This window comes from Meriones unguiculatus, chromosome 17, assembly GCF_030254825.1.
Source record: "Meriones unguiculatus strain TT.TT164.6M chromosome 17, Bangor_MerUng_6.1, whole genome shotgun sequence".
Classification (NCBI taxonomy): domain Eukaryota; kingdom Metazoa; phylum Chordata; class Mammalia; order Rodentia; family Muridae; genus Meriones; species Meriones unguiculatus.
In genome coordinates this window covers 32,829,051-32,842,468 of record NC_083364.1, presented here as the reverse complement: position 1 = coordinate 32,842,468, position 13,418 = coordinate 32,829,051, and the positions used below count along the sequence as shown (strand labels likewise).

General features: G+C 47.5%; 1 protein-coding gene across 2 annotated transcripts in view; it reads left to right on the top strand.

Annotated features, from left to right (window-relative positions):
• The first annotated feature begins 7,719 nt into the window (after positions 1 to 7,719).
• Positions 7,720 to 13,418, top strand: part of Mb21d2 (Mab-21 domain containing 2) — a 101,390-nt gene continuing 95,691 nt past the window's right edge. The window contains exon 1 of one of the 2 annotated variants that reach the window (XM_021649249.2): positions 7,720 to 8,472. In XM_021649249.2, the coding sequence (XP_021504924.1) occupies positions 8,262 to 8,472 (211 nt within the window). In that variant the 5' untranslated portion in view covers positions 7,720 to 8,261. Of the gene's footprint in view, positions 8,473 to 8,993; positions 9,249 to 13,418 lie in introns of those variants that run through there. The other variant, XM_060370166.1, reaches the window with a different exon arrangement.

Here is a 13,418-nt window from a genome sequence, read left to right as displayed (position 1 = left end):
AGTAAAACACACCCAATTTGTCACTAAAATGTGATTGCCATGGCATGTAAGATCCAGAAAGACAAGAATCTTTGTTTCACTCATTTTTGTGTCCTCAGTGACAAGTAGGGACCTCGCATATGATATATTTGTTGAGGTGAAGAAGGCATTAAAAAAAAAAAAAAGAATGCCATTTAAAATGCCATATTTTCTAATCCCAGCACTCAGGAGACAGAGGCAGGTGGATCTCTGGGACTACCAGGTCAGCCTGGCCTACAGTGCAAGTTCCAGGCCAATTGCGGCCACACAGTTTTTGCTATTTGCCTTGAAGAACCAGCCTGCCTCCATGTTTGGCTTAAAAGCCATGTTATACTAAAGACAAGCTAGGTTCATTCCTGTTTATGAGTAAACCTGTTTCTCAAGGATTGGGCTGTGTCTGTAACCTTTAAAAATGATTCTGTACCGCCTGTCCAGGAATGGTGATCATGTCTTTGTTTCTTACAAAACTCCTTTGTTTCAAAAGGTTGTTATAGCTATCTCTCTCTCTCTCTCTCTCTCTCTCTCTTTCTCTCTCTCTATGTCATGGGCATCTCTTTTCTCTCCCTCCCTGCCCTCTCTCTGTGCCCTCATGAACAGTTTACTCTAGCCCTTCTCCATGGAGCCTGCCTCTTCCTTCCTTACAAAAAACCTCCTTTATGCCAGATCTGTTGTGTGGCGTGTAATTCCTTGGGGGTGAGCGGTACGCCTTGGTAGGGTGCCCCCACCACTCCATTATAAAAATCCATGGCTTTGTAGATAAACTCCTCATTCACGTTCAAGTAACCCTCATAAACTCATTGATTCACCAAGTTAGAGTTGGATAGTCAACCGTCGATGTCCTGTCTGGAGTGAAGAGGCATTTGTGCTCCCTGACCGACCCCTAAACAGTCAGACAGCAGGCTGTTAATGATGTGACTAGCAGGGAAAACAAAAAGCAAGCAAGCAAACAAACAAACAAACAAAACGAGGTGGGCTCCTGTGTCCCCATAGGCACATCTGCTCTCCTCCTGTCTTCGTCTTCATCTGTTAGTTGACAACCTTGATGTGCTATCACTTAGGATTTTCCCTCTCTTCCTTAATATCTATGATTTTTTTTGTTCATTCCCTATCCTTATTTTTGCATCTATTTTTGCAATTTTTGCCAAGTTGACACATTCAGGTATTACAATTTGTTATACAATGGTTTTTCTTCCTTTGTAAATCAGGCTACTATCAGCTAGTACCTAAATTTCCTTTTTTTGTTTGGTCAATTATTCTTCTCATATTACACAAACTACCAAACTTCGGCCCAGATTTGCGTGATGGGACTTTTGCCATACCTAGGTTGTGAAGAATAAAACACTCTTTTAAGCATTTTACATTAAAAATTACAATTATTCGTGCCTCGGCCCCATAAAGACATTCATCCTGCATTTGGGCTTCTGAACACTAACCCTCGCTGTTAAATTTAGGAGCAAAACTTCACAGCTGTTTCACAACCTCTTGTAAATGCTCCCAGGGTTCTTTACTTACTTCCCTCTCACCTTACAGAGAGAAAGGTGTCTGGCGTCTGACTCACCTGCTGTGCCCTGTGGGGGTCCTGAGGACCTGAGGCCCCGTACACAAGCCTCGGTGTAGGGCTGCAGAGTGGATATTGGCAGTACACTTTCTTCATGCCCCTCTAGCAGAATTAAGAGGCCCATTAGCCAGGATGTGTCAAGGAGGGGATTTAATGCACTTGTAGATTCTCTTTGCTTTGGTTTTAGGCTAATTCTGTTAGAGCAAAGATCTGGAGGGCAGGCATGGCAGGGAGGGAAGTGTAACCATGATTGTCAAGCTGTGGCAGGGAGAGACTGGGGAAAACAAACAGACAAAAATGTGTTGAAACATTGCTTTCTCAGTCTTCACGTGTTAGAGATACAGTCTCAGAGTGTCACGCCTGGATGACACCTTATTCTATTTATTTACACAAGAGGAAAAGGAGATTGGGTGTGTGGGGAGGAGGTTTTTTCCTATGATCATGGAGCTAACTAATGTGTAAAACTGCTGTAGAATGGACATCTCCTGGCTTTCAGATCAATGCCTTTGTTTGAATTTGTTCATTCTCAGCATGTATCCTGTCTCCCCTGCTTGCCTGCCTCTTAAAATATTAAGGCAAGCTTCAATAGAATGCACAAAATCATAATCAATTAGGCAAGTAGGGGTGTGCTTTCTTCTTTTCTGTATCTTTATCCTTTCATTTCATTTTTTTCTCCTTTTCCCCCACCAGGTAAGAAACGTGAGAAATGAAAAGCATTTGAGAGTAGAATTTTCATTTTATTTTGTTTCTGGTTTTTTTTTTTCTGCTTAGATAGTATTAAGAGAGAACTCAGAAAGCATGGTCCAGGAACTATATTTATGGCTGTGTGTGATAATGTTGTCAGAGCTAAAGGATGTCAGCATTTCCTCAAATGCCCTCTCTCCAGGTTCTTGCAACTTGGAATTGAAAATGAGCTTTGGACCATAATGAAACACACCAGGTCTCAGATGAGGCGAGACAACTCCTATTCACAACTGCACTGGGCATTGTTGGGTAGAAGGAAGCCAAGGTTTTCAATAAACTCGTTACAGTGTGGGGTACGGAGAGCCTACCTTTGACAAGGGCTGGAAAACAAAACAGGTATTGCTATGATTCCCTTGTCAGCAGAATAGACCCGTTCAGCAAACTGACCGCCTCTGTCATAAAGTGAGTAAATTAATGTGCTAAGGGAAGAAACTCTCTTTTCCCCAAGATCCTTTCTGAATACAAATTTGGATGTGGTGTGTGTGTGTGTGAGAGAGAGAGGGGAGGGGGGAGGAGAGAGAGAGGGAGAGAGAAAGAGAGAGATCTATGGCATATTTCTGTACAACGAAAAGGTAGAATGAAGGAGCTTGCTAGAAGTGAACATTAAGAAAACAAAAAGAAGGGAAATGTGTATTCTTGAGTGTGTGTGTGTGTGTGTGTGTGTGTGTGTGTCTGTATTTCTGTGTATATATGTGTGTATGTCTGTGTGTGTGTCTGGTATTTATGTGTGTGTATATATGTGTGTGAGTCTGTGTATGTGTTGTCTGTGTATGTGTGTCTGTGTGTGTAAAATCTAAACAAGAAAACAAAAGACAAAATGGTTCGGTTCGTCATGAGCTACTTGTGAAAATGGATATCTGGCTTCATCTGTGTGGGGTTGTGTCCTTTCAGGAAGGTATTCCTCCATCATTCTTTCACTTGAAAGAGTATAAGCCCCAGAGCTGAAGCTTCTCCGAGCTGAAAGGCACTCCACAGCCTGAAATCCTGGCTTCTCACCTGCACGGGAGTACTCTCCAGCTGAGCCTGCTGGAGGTGCAACAGCACAGCTCTGAACACATCATGGTGGTCACTCCTCTATTGGGAAGTGTATGGTGGTAAAGTAGTTCTTATATTAGAAAGTTCTTCCATGCCTTGATCTTTGTTTCTGAAGCACATTTATGTACTCTTTGTCCCTTCCTCCAGCCTCTGACCTCTATTTACACACACACTCCAAATTAATTTCCCTTTCCTTCAGTAGTTGTGCACTGTAGAACAAGCCATAAATCCCCATTCTCCTCATGGCAAGGTACCATGCTCCACTGGGGACAGTCAGAAAGCATTCAAAGTAAGATAGCCTGTAGTTTGCCACAGAGGACCTAGAACTAGGTCTCTGAGTCAGCTCAAGGGCTGGAAGATGATGCTTATAACAGTGTCAGGGCTTGGTTGGCCATGAAGGGGTCCCAGTTTTCACATAAAATCTGATGGGTTTACAGACATTTGCTATAGCTTGACTGATTTTTTTTTTTCTGTGTAGCCTTGGCTGTCCTGGACTCACTTTGTAGACCGAGATATACTCAAACTCACAGAGATCTGCCCATCTCTGCCTCCCTGAGTGCTGGGATTACAATATAAATGATCAAGCCAGTTTACAGAAGAAAGATTTCACTTCTGGTTCCAGAGGGTTAAAAGTCCATAAAGGCAGACAGAATTGTAGCAGCCAACATGCACAGGCTGAAGGCAGGAAGCTGAGAGCTCATGCCTTTAACTGAAAACTTGAAGCAGAGAAACAGCGTGACCTGAAAGTAAGGCAAGGCTATCTACTCTCAGAGCTGGTCCTTAGTGATGCATTTCTTTCAGCAAGGCTGCACCACCTAAGTGGCCCCAACCTCCAAACAGTACCTTCACTTGGGAACCAAGTGTTCAAATACCTGAGTCTATGAGGGACATTTTCCTTGCAAACCACCATAGGCTGATTTAGCTCTAGTCCTGTTATGCATCTATGATACAGGAAACATAAACAGATGATTCAAAATTTCATTAATTCCTGGTTTATTAATATGTAAGTCTCTTGTGAGATAAGTGCACTTTTTAAGGGCTATTTTTTCTCTTATTCTCTCCTTCCTTTCCCTCTTTCCTTCCTTCTTTCCTTCCTTCCTTCCTTCCTTCCTTCCTTCCCTCTTTTCTTCCTTCCTTTTCTCCCTCATCCCCCTTATTAATGATTATGAATTTTACAGAGATATTCATTCCCCTCTGGTTACATGGAAATGCAGTAATTATTTACTCAATTTGAAGTTAGTATGAAAAAGAAGAACAGTGCCCTTTGCAATCATCTCCTTTTCCATGTTCTGATTTTCCAACTTGTAATATAAAGATCGTAGACACATTTTATCTTCCAAGTCCTCGTGTCCATTAACATGCCTGTGATCTTTACTTTTTGTTTTTCTTTATATTTTGCAAATGATAAGAAACCTGGGTCAATTCTGCTTGTTAGGCTTTTATTGCACATCTGCGTGGCCTTCTTGCCTGGCTAAGAAGGCCACATCTTGTAGACCAGACTGCTATTTAAATCCCTGTCAGGCCAGACAAACTTTGGTTAAAATTATATTCTGTTACTTCGTCATGTGAATGTGGAGCTTGCTATTTTTAATTCATACCCTGCACAATCCAGCTATTCATGGAAGAGGGTTCACCACGAACCTTCAGAGTTGTATTTAAAAACAAACAGCTCCAGAGAAGCAACACAGAGGTCTCTTTCTCAAGAAGCTCATGACATCAGGAAGAAGGAAAAGGTCCCTTTCCCAGTGGTAAACATGGAGTTCTGGTGGCTTTGAAGTGGGAGGAGAAAGTGAAGAAAGCCTGCTTGAGTGTTTACTTAGATGGTAGACTCCTTAGTCCTTTGCACATACTTATTATTGTTAAGCTCAAATATTAACGACTCTGATAGAAATTGTTCTTTCTCTTCACCTTCTTCAGCCCCATTTCTTCTCTGACTTCCTGTCGACTGAATAGGAAGTGAAAAGGGAATGAAAGGAGCAGCTTTTAATTTGACCCAAGAAGCAGTCTCTCCATTTCAAACAACTCTTAAGTGATGCTGGAAAGCACAGAGACCGGACACTGCCCTGTGTGCTTTGAGGGATGATGTCTGTTCATTCACATATATTAAACCTGAAACATGGCTAGACATGCTGATATGTGCCTGTAATTTCAGCACTTAGGAGGCTGAGACAGGAGGGTTCTGAGCTCCAGGCCAGTCTTGTCTACGCAGAGAGTTCTATACCTACTTCACTACATAGTGAGCTCAAAGTCAGCCAGGGTAGCATAGTGAGACCCTGTCTTATTAAAAAAAAAAAGTCAAGGAAAGTAATATGACCTTAGATGGGGCATTAGCTATTAGATACAGTTGTCTGCAAAGGTGAGGGAGATATTCAGTCTTCTAGGACACAGAAGGCAAGACATCTTTCAAGACTCTGTTGAGGAAATATCTTCCTTATCGTTCTCTCTCTCTCTCTCTTTTTTTTTCTTTTTTTTTTTTTTGCAATTCAGAGATAGATGTGCCATTGTATCACAGCTCAATAAGCTATTTACCATTCAGTAACATTCTCAATATAAATAGGCTCACTGAAGGTCAATGATACATAGAATTCTGCTCTGGCTGACAAAAAAAAGAAGTGTAGATGATGGAGATCTTATTCATTGACCCAGTCATTCAAAACTACCAAGGTAGCTCACAATCAGAGTGATTTCTTCTAGAAAGCTGATGATGTCTTTCTAAGATGCAAACACACACACACACACACACGTATGTGTGTGGACATAAACAAGAGAGGAGTAACAATTCACCCCTGGTTTTGAAAATTAAGATAGAAAAAAAGGGCTTTATTTTATATAGACTCTGTCTCTGTGTTGTGTGTGTATGTGGATCAGACTTTGGTGTATGCCAGGTAACTCACAAAGTGGGACTTGCAAACATAATGCTAAAGCACGAGGGATTCATCAGTGTTATGTGCAGGTTTCCATAAGAGTGCAACAGGGTTTCAAGGAAGGAGAGGTTGATAGTCCGTGGTAGGGGAAAAGAGTGGGAAGCAGCCAGGAGAAGCTGTCAGAACAAAGAAGGATGGATGGGGTTGGCTTTGGTTTGGAGTAAGGCTGAAGACAAAACGAAGAGGGAGAGAAATTCCCGGGGAGTTATCAGAGGCCAGATCTGTGTTTTGTAAAGATCCCGCGGAAGGGGCTGGAGAGATAGAAGGCTCAGCTCTTGTAGTAGAGGAGCAGGCCTAGCATGCTTGGAGCAAGCTCACCTTTATCTGGACCGCAGCCACTTCCAGGGAATCTGATGCCCTCTTGCGACCTCTGCAGGCACCAGGCAAGGATGCAATGCACGTACATGCAGGGAAACATTCACACACACACTACGCACCACACACACACACACACACACACACACTCGAAAGTTTCTATCACCAGGAGAAGCTGATACAGCTAATGGCTACTTAAAGTGTCATTCCTTATAGCTAAGTGCTGGTCATCCAGTCTTATCTCACATAATTCCTTAAGCAGCCTATGACGATGTAATTAGTATTATCCTCTTGCACATGGGAAAGTGCGCCAGAACCTGGATGTCTTTTCCAAGTCTTACAAGATAATGTGAGTTTTCAGTGATGAACTCAGGTAAGAAAATTAAAAGCCACCCCCCACCCCCCAGACAGGCTCACCAGGGGTCAACAGGCCATCTGAAGTGTTTGAATTACATGAACGTTAAAATCACATCTGCTATCCTGTCAAGAGGACTACACCAGCCTTGCCATGAAAGCCCTAGTTTCAGTCGGGGATGTTCAAGTCCTCTGGCTGATCCCTGTCCACCCACATCCTGTCATTCCGGTCTGGCTAACAGTGAGTGCTCAAATTGTCTTAGCCAATTGGGAGACTTTCTCCCTTTCCCATCTTCATTGAACCCTTGGGCAATTCATTGTTTTCCCTCCCCCACATCCGCATTTTGATTCCTGTCTATACGCTAGAGTAGGTTGGTTCTCATTAATCTGGAGAGTGCACATTTATGTTAAGTTGAATGAGTTGTTACCCAGGAAAACTAATTAGCTAGGGCAAAGGTAAGGACACTTGAGTGGTTAATTGGGAGTGTCTATACGAGGCAGGATGGGCACCCCGTTTTGATTCGCTAATTTTACCATACTTGGCAAAAAAAATCTAGGCAAAAAAGGACAGAAGATACATTTCGTATTTTTTCCACCTTCTCAAGGTACTGAAGTTCTTGGGATGGAGATTGGAAACGCGCCCACAGAGACGTTCTCGCCTGGGACACCGCCCTAAGATCAGAGTAGGAAGACTCCTTTCTCCTTGGATGCGCTTGGCAAGCCCTGCCCCTAAAGGGGGGGGGGGGGAGGAGGTGGTGGCTGTGGAGGTGGAGAAAGAAAGCGTCCACACCACGCGCGTCAGCCGGAGTAGAGACTGGCAAGTGATCCGGGAGCGCGAACCTCTGCCATTTATTTTTTCCTCCCCACCGGGTGCGCTGTCCCTTTAAGTGGGAACGCTGGCGCTGGCTCCTTTACACCGGAGCCCGGCAGCTTGTTGATTTCGGCGCTGGTGAATTTCACATTGTTTCCACTTCACTTTCCTTGCCCCGGGGGAGGCTCCGGTCGGCTCCCGGACGCCGCCGCCGCCGATATCGGCCAGGGCTCGTGGGCGGGGAGAGCGAGGGGCCCGCAGCAGCGCAGCGGGCGGGGGGGACCCGAGGACCGGGTGCCGGGGCCACACGCGCACCTCGCCGCAGTCGGGCTCCTCCCGCGGAGGAGCGCGGCCGCCCGGAGCGCAGCGCGGCGCGGGGGCCCGCCCAGAAGCCAGCCCGCCCACGGGCCGGGCTGCCCAGCCGCGCCGGGAGGCCGGGGCGGGGTGGGGGGCGGGGGTGGGTGCCGCGGCCGCCGCGGAGCCGGCGCTCGGCGCGTTTTGCATGAAGATGGCGGCTCCCACCGCCAGCAAGGCAGCCTCCCTGGGCTGCAACAACAAGCCTGCCTTCCCGGAGCTGGATTTCAGGTCTGGAGCTCGGGTGGAGGAACTGAACAAACTCATCCAGGAATTCACCAGGCACGACCAGCGAGAATACGACGACCAGAGAGCGTTGGAGATCCACACTGCCAAGGATTTCATCTTTTCCATGCTGGGTGAGGCGAGGGGGTTGGCGGTGGATGTGTGCGTGTGCGGCGTGTGTGCGAGGGTGAGATGGAGCGCCGATGGGGAGCTCTGGTCCCCGCTCTGGCGCTGGCCCGGGGTGTCACCCCCGCCTCCCGCGAGGTCCCCTTTCCTCCCCAGCGCCAGCCCAAACGCCCCCTCCGCCCCTGCCTGCCCTCGGCGCGGGGCGCCCCTCTCCTTGCCCATCGCCCCGCTCTTTTGTTGGTTCCTCGGCCGCGGGGCTGGCGGGCAGGTGAGGCGACTGCGGGAGACGCCTCCAGGCACGGGGAGCCCCCGAAGCGGCTCTGGCCGGATGACACCGTGTCCCCTGCAAGCCCGGGCAGCCCGGGCAGCGAGCGGAGGCCGACTTGCGCCCGAGCGACAAGTTGCTTCTGTCGTGGCTGCGGTGCGGCGCTGTCACGCCGAGCCCCGGGTGGCCAAACTTGTTGGGTGTTCCAGAGTAACCTGCGGAAGTAGTCGGGGCGCCCGGAGTTGCGGCAACTTTGATTTGCAAATGGACTTCCCTTGGAAGGGGTCGGAAGCATTTCCGGTGCTTATTTAGGATTGTTGCTGAGCTGGGAATTCCTAATTCCTTGCTCGAAAATGACCGGGCTCAGGGCTCTGGCCGCGGAGGAGCGCTGTCCCCTCGTCTTTGTGTATTGTCCTAGTGCTGGCCTGGAGGTGCCCAAGTTTCCCACTCGGAGCAGCCCTGGGTTAGAAAAATTTCCCCCACCGTGGCCCCCAGTTCCTCACCTACCGGCCGGGAAAGGTAAAAGAAAAAGGATGGGTTCTGGCGGAGCCAACCCTATCCCTGGCACCCTGCGGTGGGATTATTGCTACTGAGTTTAGAGTGAGCATCCGTTGCCGAGAGCCTCGAGTGTAACGCTGTCATGCAGCAGAGGTGGCCCGGTGCCTTACGTTCAGCAGGGCCGGACTGGGGGAGCCGTGTTCTATAAAGGTTTCCACAGTCAAAATTTTCAGATAGTGTGGTAAAGGCGATTGGCAAAGGCTTTGTGACCACAGGACAAGAGTCTTTGCATTCTCTTGCGATCTAACGAGATTGCAGCCGGCCCACTGTTGCTGTTTCTCCCTTGGGGATTTTCTCCCTTCAGATTTCATTGCTCCTCGCAGCTTCAAGTCGAAGCGATACAGATTGAATGTGGTCCACCGGTACTACGAAGAATTAGGCGAACTGAACGGGCCGTGTTGAACTCGGGGTTATGTTTTCCCTTTGCAGGTCATCCCACAAGTGTATTCCAGGGGGTGAATGTGGCTGAAAAGGTCTTTATTGGGACGTTTGATTGTTCAAGTGTTTAACTGATCTGTTATGTTAATCCAGCATGTGGTGGGAGTCAACGTTCAGAAAGGAGGTTGAAAGCCCTTACAGAACCCCCACATCTCAAAACCTGATCAGTAGTTGTCAGGAAGACTGGGGTGGGAGGGCACACAGAAAGCTCAAGACAGTTATTTAAGTTGCTTAATCATGGCCTTTCTCTTTGCCATAGCTAACCACTGCCTGCCATTATGTTACCATACCCCCCCCCCCCCCTTGTCTGTCTCTAGAGGTAGTGAGGATAGTCATGGATCAGAAAGTGGGAGGTGATGGGGAAGGGTAATTGCAAATGCCTGGCTCAGTGGGAACTTCTTCCATACAGTGAATTAGTCAGGTCTAAAGCCATATACCAAGGGTAAGTTATCCCAGGGCGCATAATTTATGCATGTGTTTAATGTCACCAGTGGCACTGTGCTGACAGGTAAACAAGATTTGCTTCTGTTCCTTTTCAGTCTCTTGACCTTGGAAGGGATTCACCCCACCCCCACCCTGGGACTTTGGCATTTCTACCTGCAGGAGAGAGAGAGAGGGAGCTCAGGAGTGTCAGCTAAGCCCTTTGCCCCTCTGGATACAACCAGGCAGATGGCGAAATGAGCTTGCCTGTGTGTGGTGCTGCATTCATTTTCCAATCCCCTGGTTTCCTTTAATGAGGCCCTGGCTGTTGTAGACAAGTGAAGGTTTGGTGACAGCAAGGGTCCCCGTGTGGATTTACTTTTTCTAAAGCAGATTTTCGCTTGGCTTAAGAAACCAAATCTCTTTTTGTACACTCTATTTCACTTGCTGTGGTCTGGAGTCGTTCATGAATATGCAGATGAGGTGTCTTGATGACCCCAAGCTTGTTAAGGTGCCACTTGGGCGATATCAGGTCTCCTCATTTTCAGGGAGTTGTTGGGGGTTAGTTCTCTTGGCTTTGTTCTGCCTCTGTCTGAACCTCACCTGAGGATTGTCAGCAGCTTTAGAAAACATTATCCTCTCAGTCGGGATGAAGTGGCAGAGGCGTCTGTCCAATCCTCTTTAATGGAAATGTGGATAGTAGGACGGCCAGCCAAGCTCCTGTGTTACAGGGTCCTTAGCTCGGGTTGAGGCCCTCGTAGCTCCCCACCTTTTCATTTCATCTGGTTTGGAGGGGGGAGTTCTGCAGATGAGTGAAGGAAGCAGACATCTTGATCAGTTAGTGACCCTTCAGTGTCAGGACACCCACTGTCCTGTCAAAGCATGGATCTGCACAGGCCGAGCCCACTGCGGAATCATTCGAGACTCTGGGATCTGTTCTTTGTGCAGAGATTCCGGTTTCTTTGGAGGCCAGGTGCTGGCTGGAACCACGACTCGCTTCTCTCTCTCTCCACCTTGTTCTTTTAGGAGAATGATTGCCGATATTATCTAGTTAATATTTGAGGGACTGGACTGTGTCGGGAGGCTGGCAGTACGTAATCAACACCATTTATCCAAATTCAGAGACATTGCCAGAGTTCATTAATGTTTTAGTAATATTTGGTATTTGCATGCTATCTCTGCTGGATCTTTTGTTATCTTCATTCCCTAGTGAGGTTGGATGGAGGCTGGTTGGTGGTGTCTCTGTGGAGCGCGTGTGGAGAAGAGGGGTTGTTTAGGAGACAGAGAAGGCATCGGGAGACAGGTAGTTACCCACAGACGAGGGCTAGATGCCATGGCCTGGTCAGAAGAGTAGCTGTCATTGCTGACCACCTTCTCAGGGCAGGAGCCCCACAGGTCTTTTTGGAGCGGGGGCTGCGTTCCCACTTGGCAGGTGAAGATGCCGAAAGTGAACAGGATGAAGAAGCACAGTTGAGTGGCTAGTAGGTTGTAGTTGCTCTGAAGATGAGTTCCTCTCCTACTTGAGTCCATTAACAGTTCTAGAAGCATGGGACTCAGGGAAGGGAAAAGTTTGCTTTCAGAAATCACTCGTTTCGGGATTTTTGCTTCTGTTTTGAGCCGAGAGTCTTCACCTAATGCAAGCAGCCTCTGTGGTGATTGCGGAAGCACCCGGAGTTCAAGTATTTTATTCCGAGGCAAGATCACCTATTTGAATTCCTGATTGGGGAAAAAAAAAAGAAATCACAGTGGCTGTCGTAGAAACTGTAGCTGCAGCCCCGCTCTGCCCCTTGCTGGCTGTGCGGTATTAGTTTTCTTTTCTAATCTTTTAGACATGGATAACAGGAATGCATCCTTCCAGCGTGTTATCTGCATGTAAGATTCACTTTGCTAACTGGAGAAGCGGCGTAACATGATTTCATGACTTGTTTGAAGAAACGGTCTATATTAGAGAACCCAGTGAAGTTCGCCCGGAGTAACTCCCACAACATCAATTCAGGAAGACGTATGGAGGACGGTTTGCGCTAGCCCCGAGGATGGTGGCTGTGGCCGAAGAGAACATGGTTAATTCCATCACTCAGCGTGTATTTGTGAACCTTGTCGTGCGGGCCTGCTGTGAAGTTAGCTCCCTTTACCTAAATCTCTCGGCCCTGTAATCTGACATCCTTGAGGATGTGTCACGTCCTTTTGAAGATAAAGCAGATGCCATCTTAAAGATGGTAGGCTGAGGTGTGAAGAGGTCGACTTCTTACACCGAATCACATGGAGCTTTAGTTTTGACCAGCTGCTTTTTGCCGATATGTTAGACCCAGGGGTTCTCGATGCAAAAGCTTGCGCCCCTTTCACCCTGCCATCGCTCTTTGCTCAGATAACTAGAAGCAGCTACATCCTGGGGAATAGTCCGCTTACTAGACTGCTTTGTCCTTAAGAGGAAGGGGTGCGTGTGTGTGTGTGTGTGTGTGTGTGTGTGTGTTTGTGTGTGCAATTTGTCCATCGGTTGCTGTCTTGCTTTCTGTTCCTCTTCCCTGCACACCCCTCACCCAGCAAGTACTGTTTGCTTCAGCAGGAATCTGAGAATAAATTAGGGATCAAAAACTTTGGGAAATTCACCTGGGTCTGTTTTGACCCCACCCATCCTCCCACCCCTTCATGTACACTCATTCTAAGAAACCGGCTGTCCCCAATCAGCCCAATAAATACCATCTGTTCCCTTCAGAGTACTTCTGAGTGCTCCTGGACCTACCAGATTTCTAGGCAGTTTTTACAGCTTCTGAGTGTAGGCCATTTGGAAGTGGTGACTTTCTGATCTACGAACGCCAGTTTACACAGCAATGTTTATTGCAAATGTTGCCTTGTCTCCACCACCCCCCCCCCCCCCCCGCTTGGGAGCCTCCTTAGAGTCGTATTTACTAGTGTGCTGCTATTCCCTTATAATTCTAAGGTGATTTCAGTTGGTTCTCAGCAGAGTGCCCTTCGTCCTCAGGGGAAGAGTGTTGGAGCTGCTGTGAGTCCTGGGTCTTGTGGCGCTAGTGCCATCCTTGGACACTGTACTGCTCCCTGTTGGGCTAAGCCTCTTTTGTGTTCTCACAGCCTGTCAGAGTCCCTCTTGTCAACCTGAAAACTTGCCATTGAATGTGAAGCCCTTTCACTTCTCCTGGGGAGCTTTAGAAAAATTCAGACTTCCTGGTCCCATTTCACATCTATTGATTCAGAATCCCCAGAGATCTCCAAAGTGGGCGTTCAGCACTTCTGTCTGTCTGCCGTCTGCCTTACAGG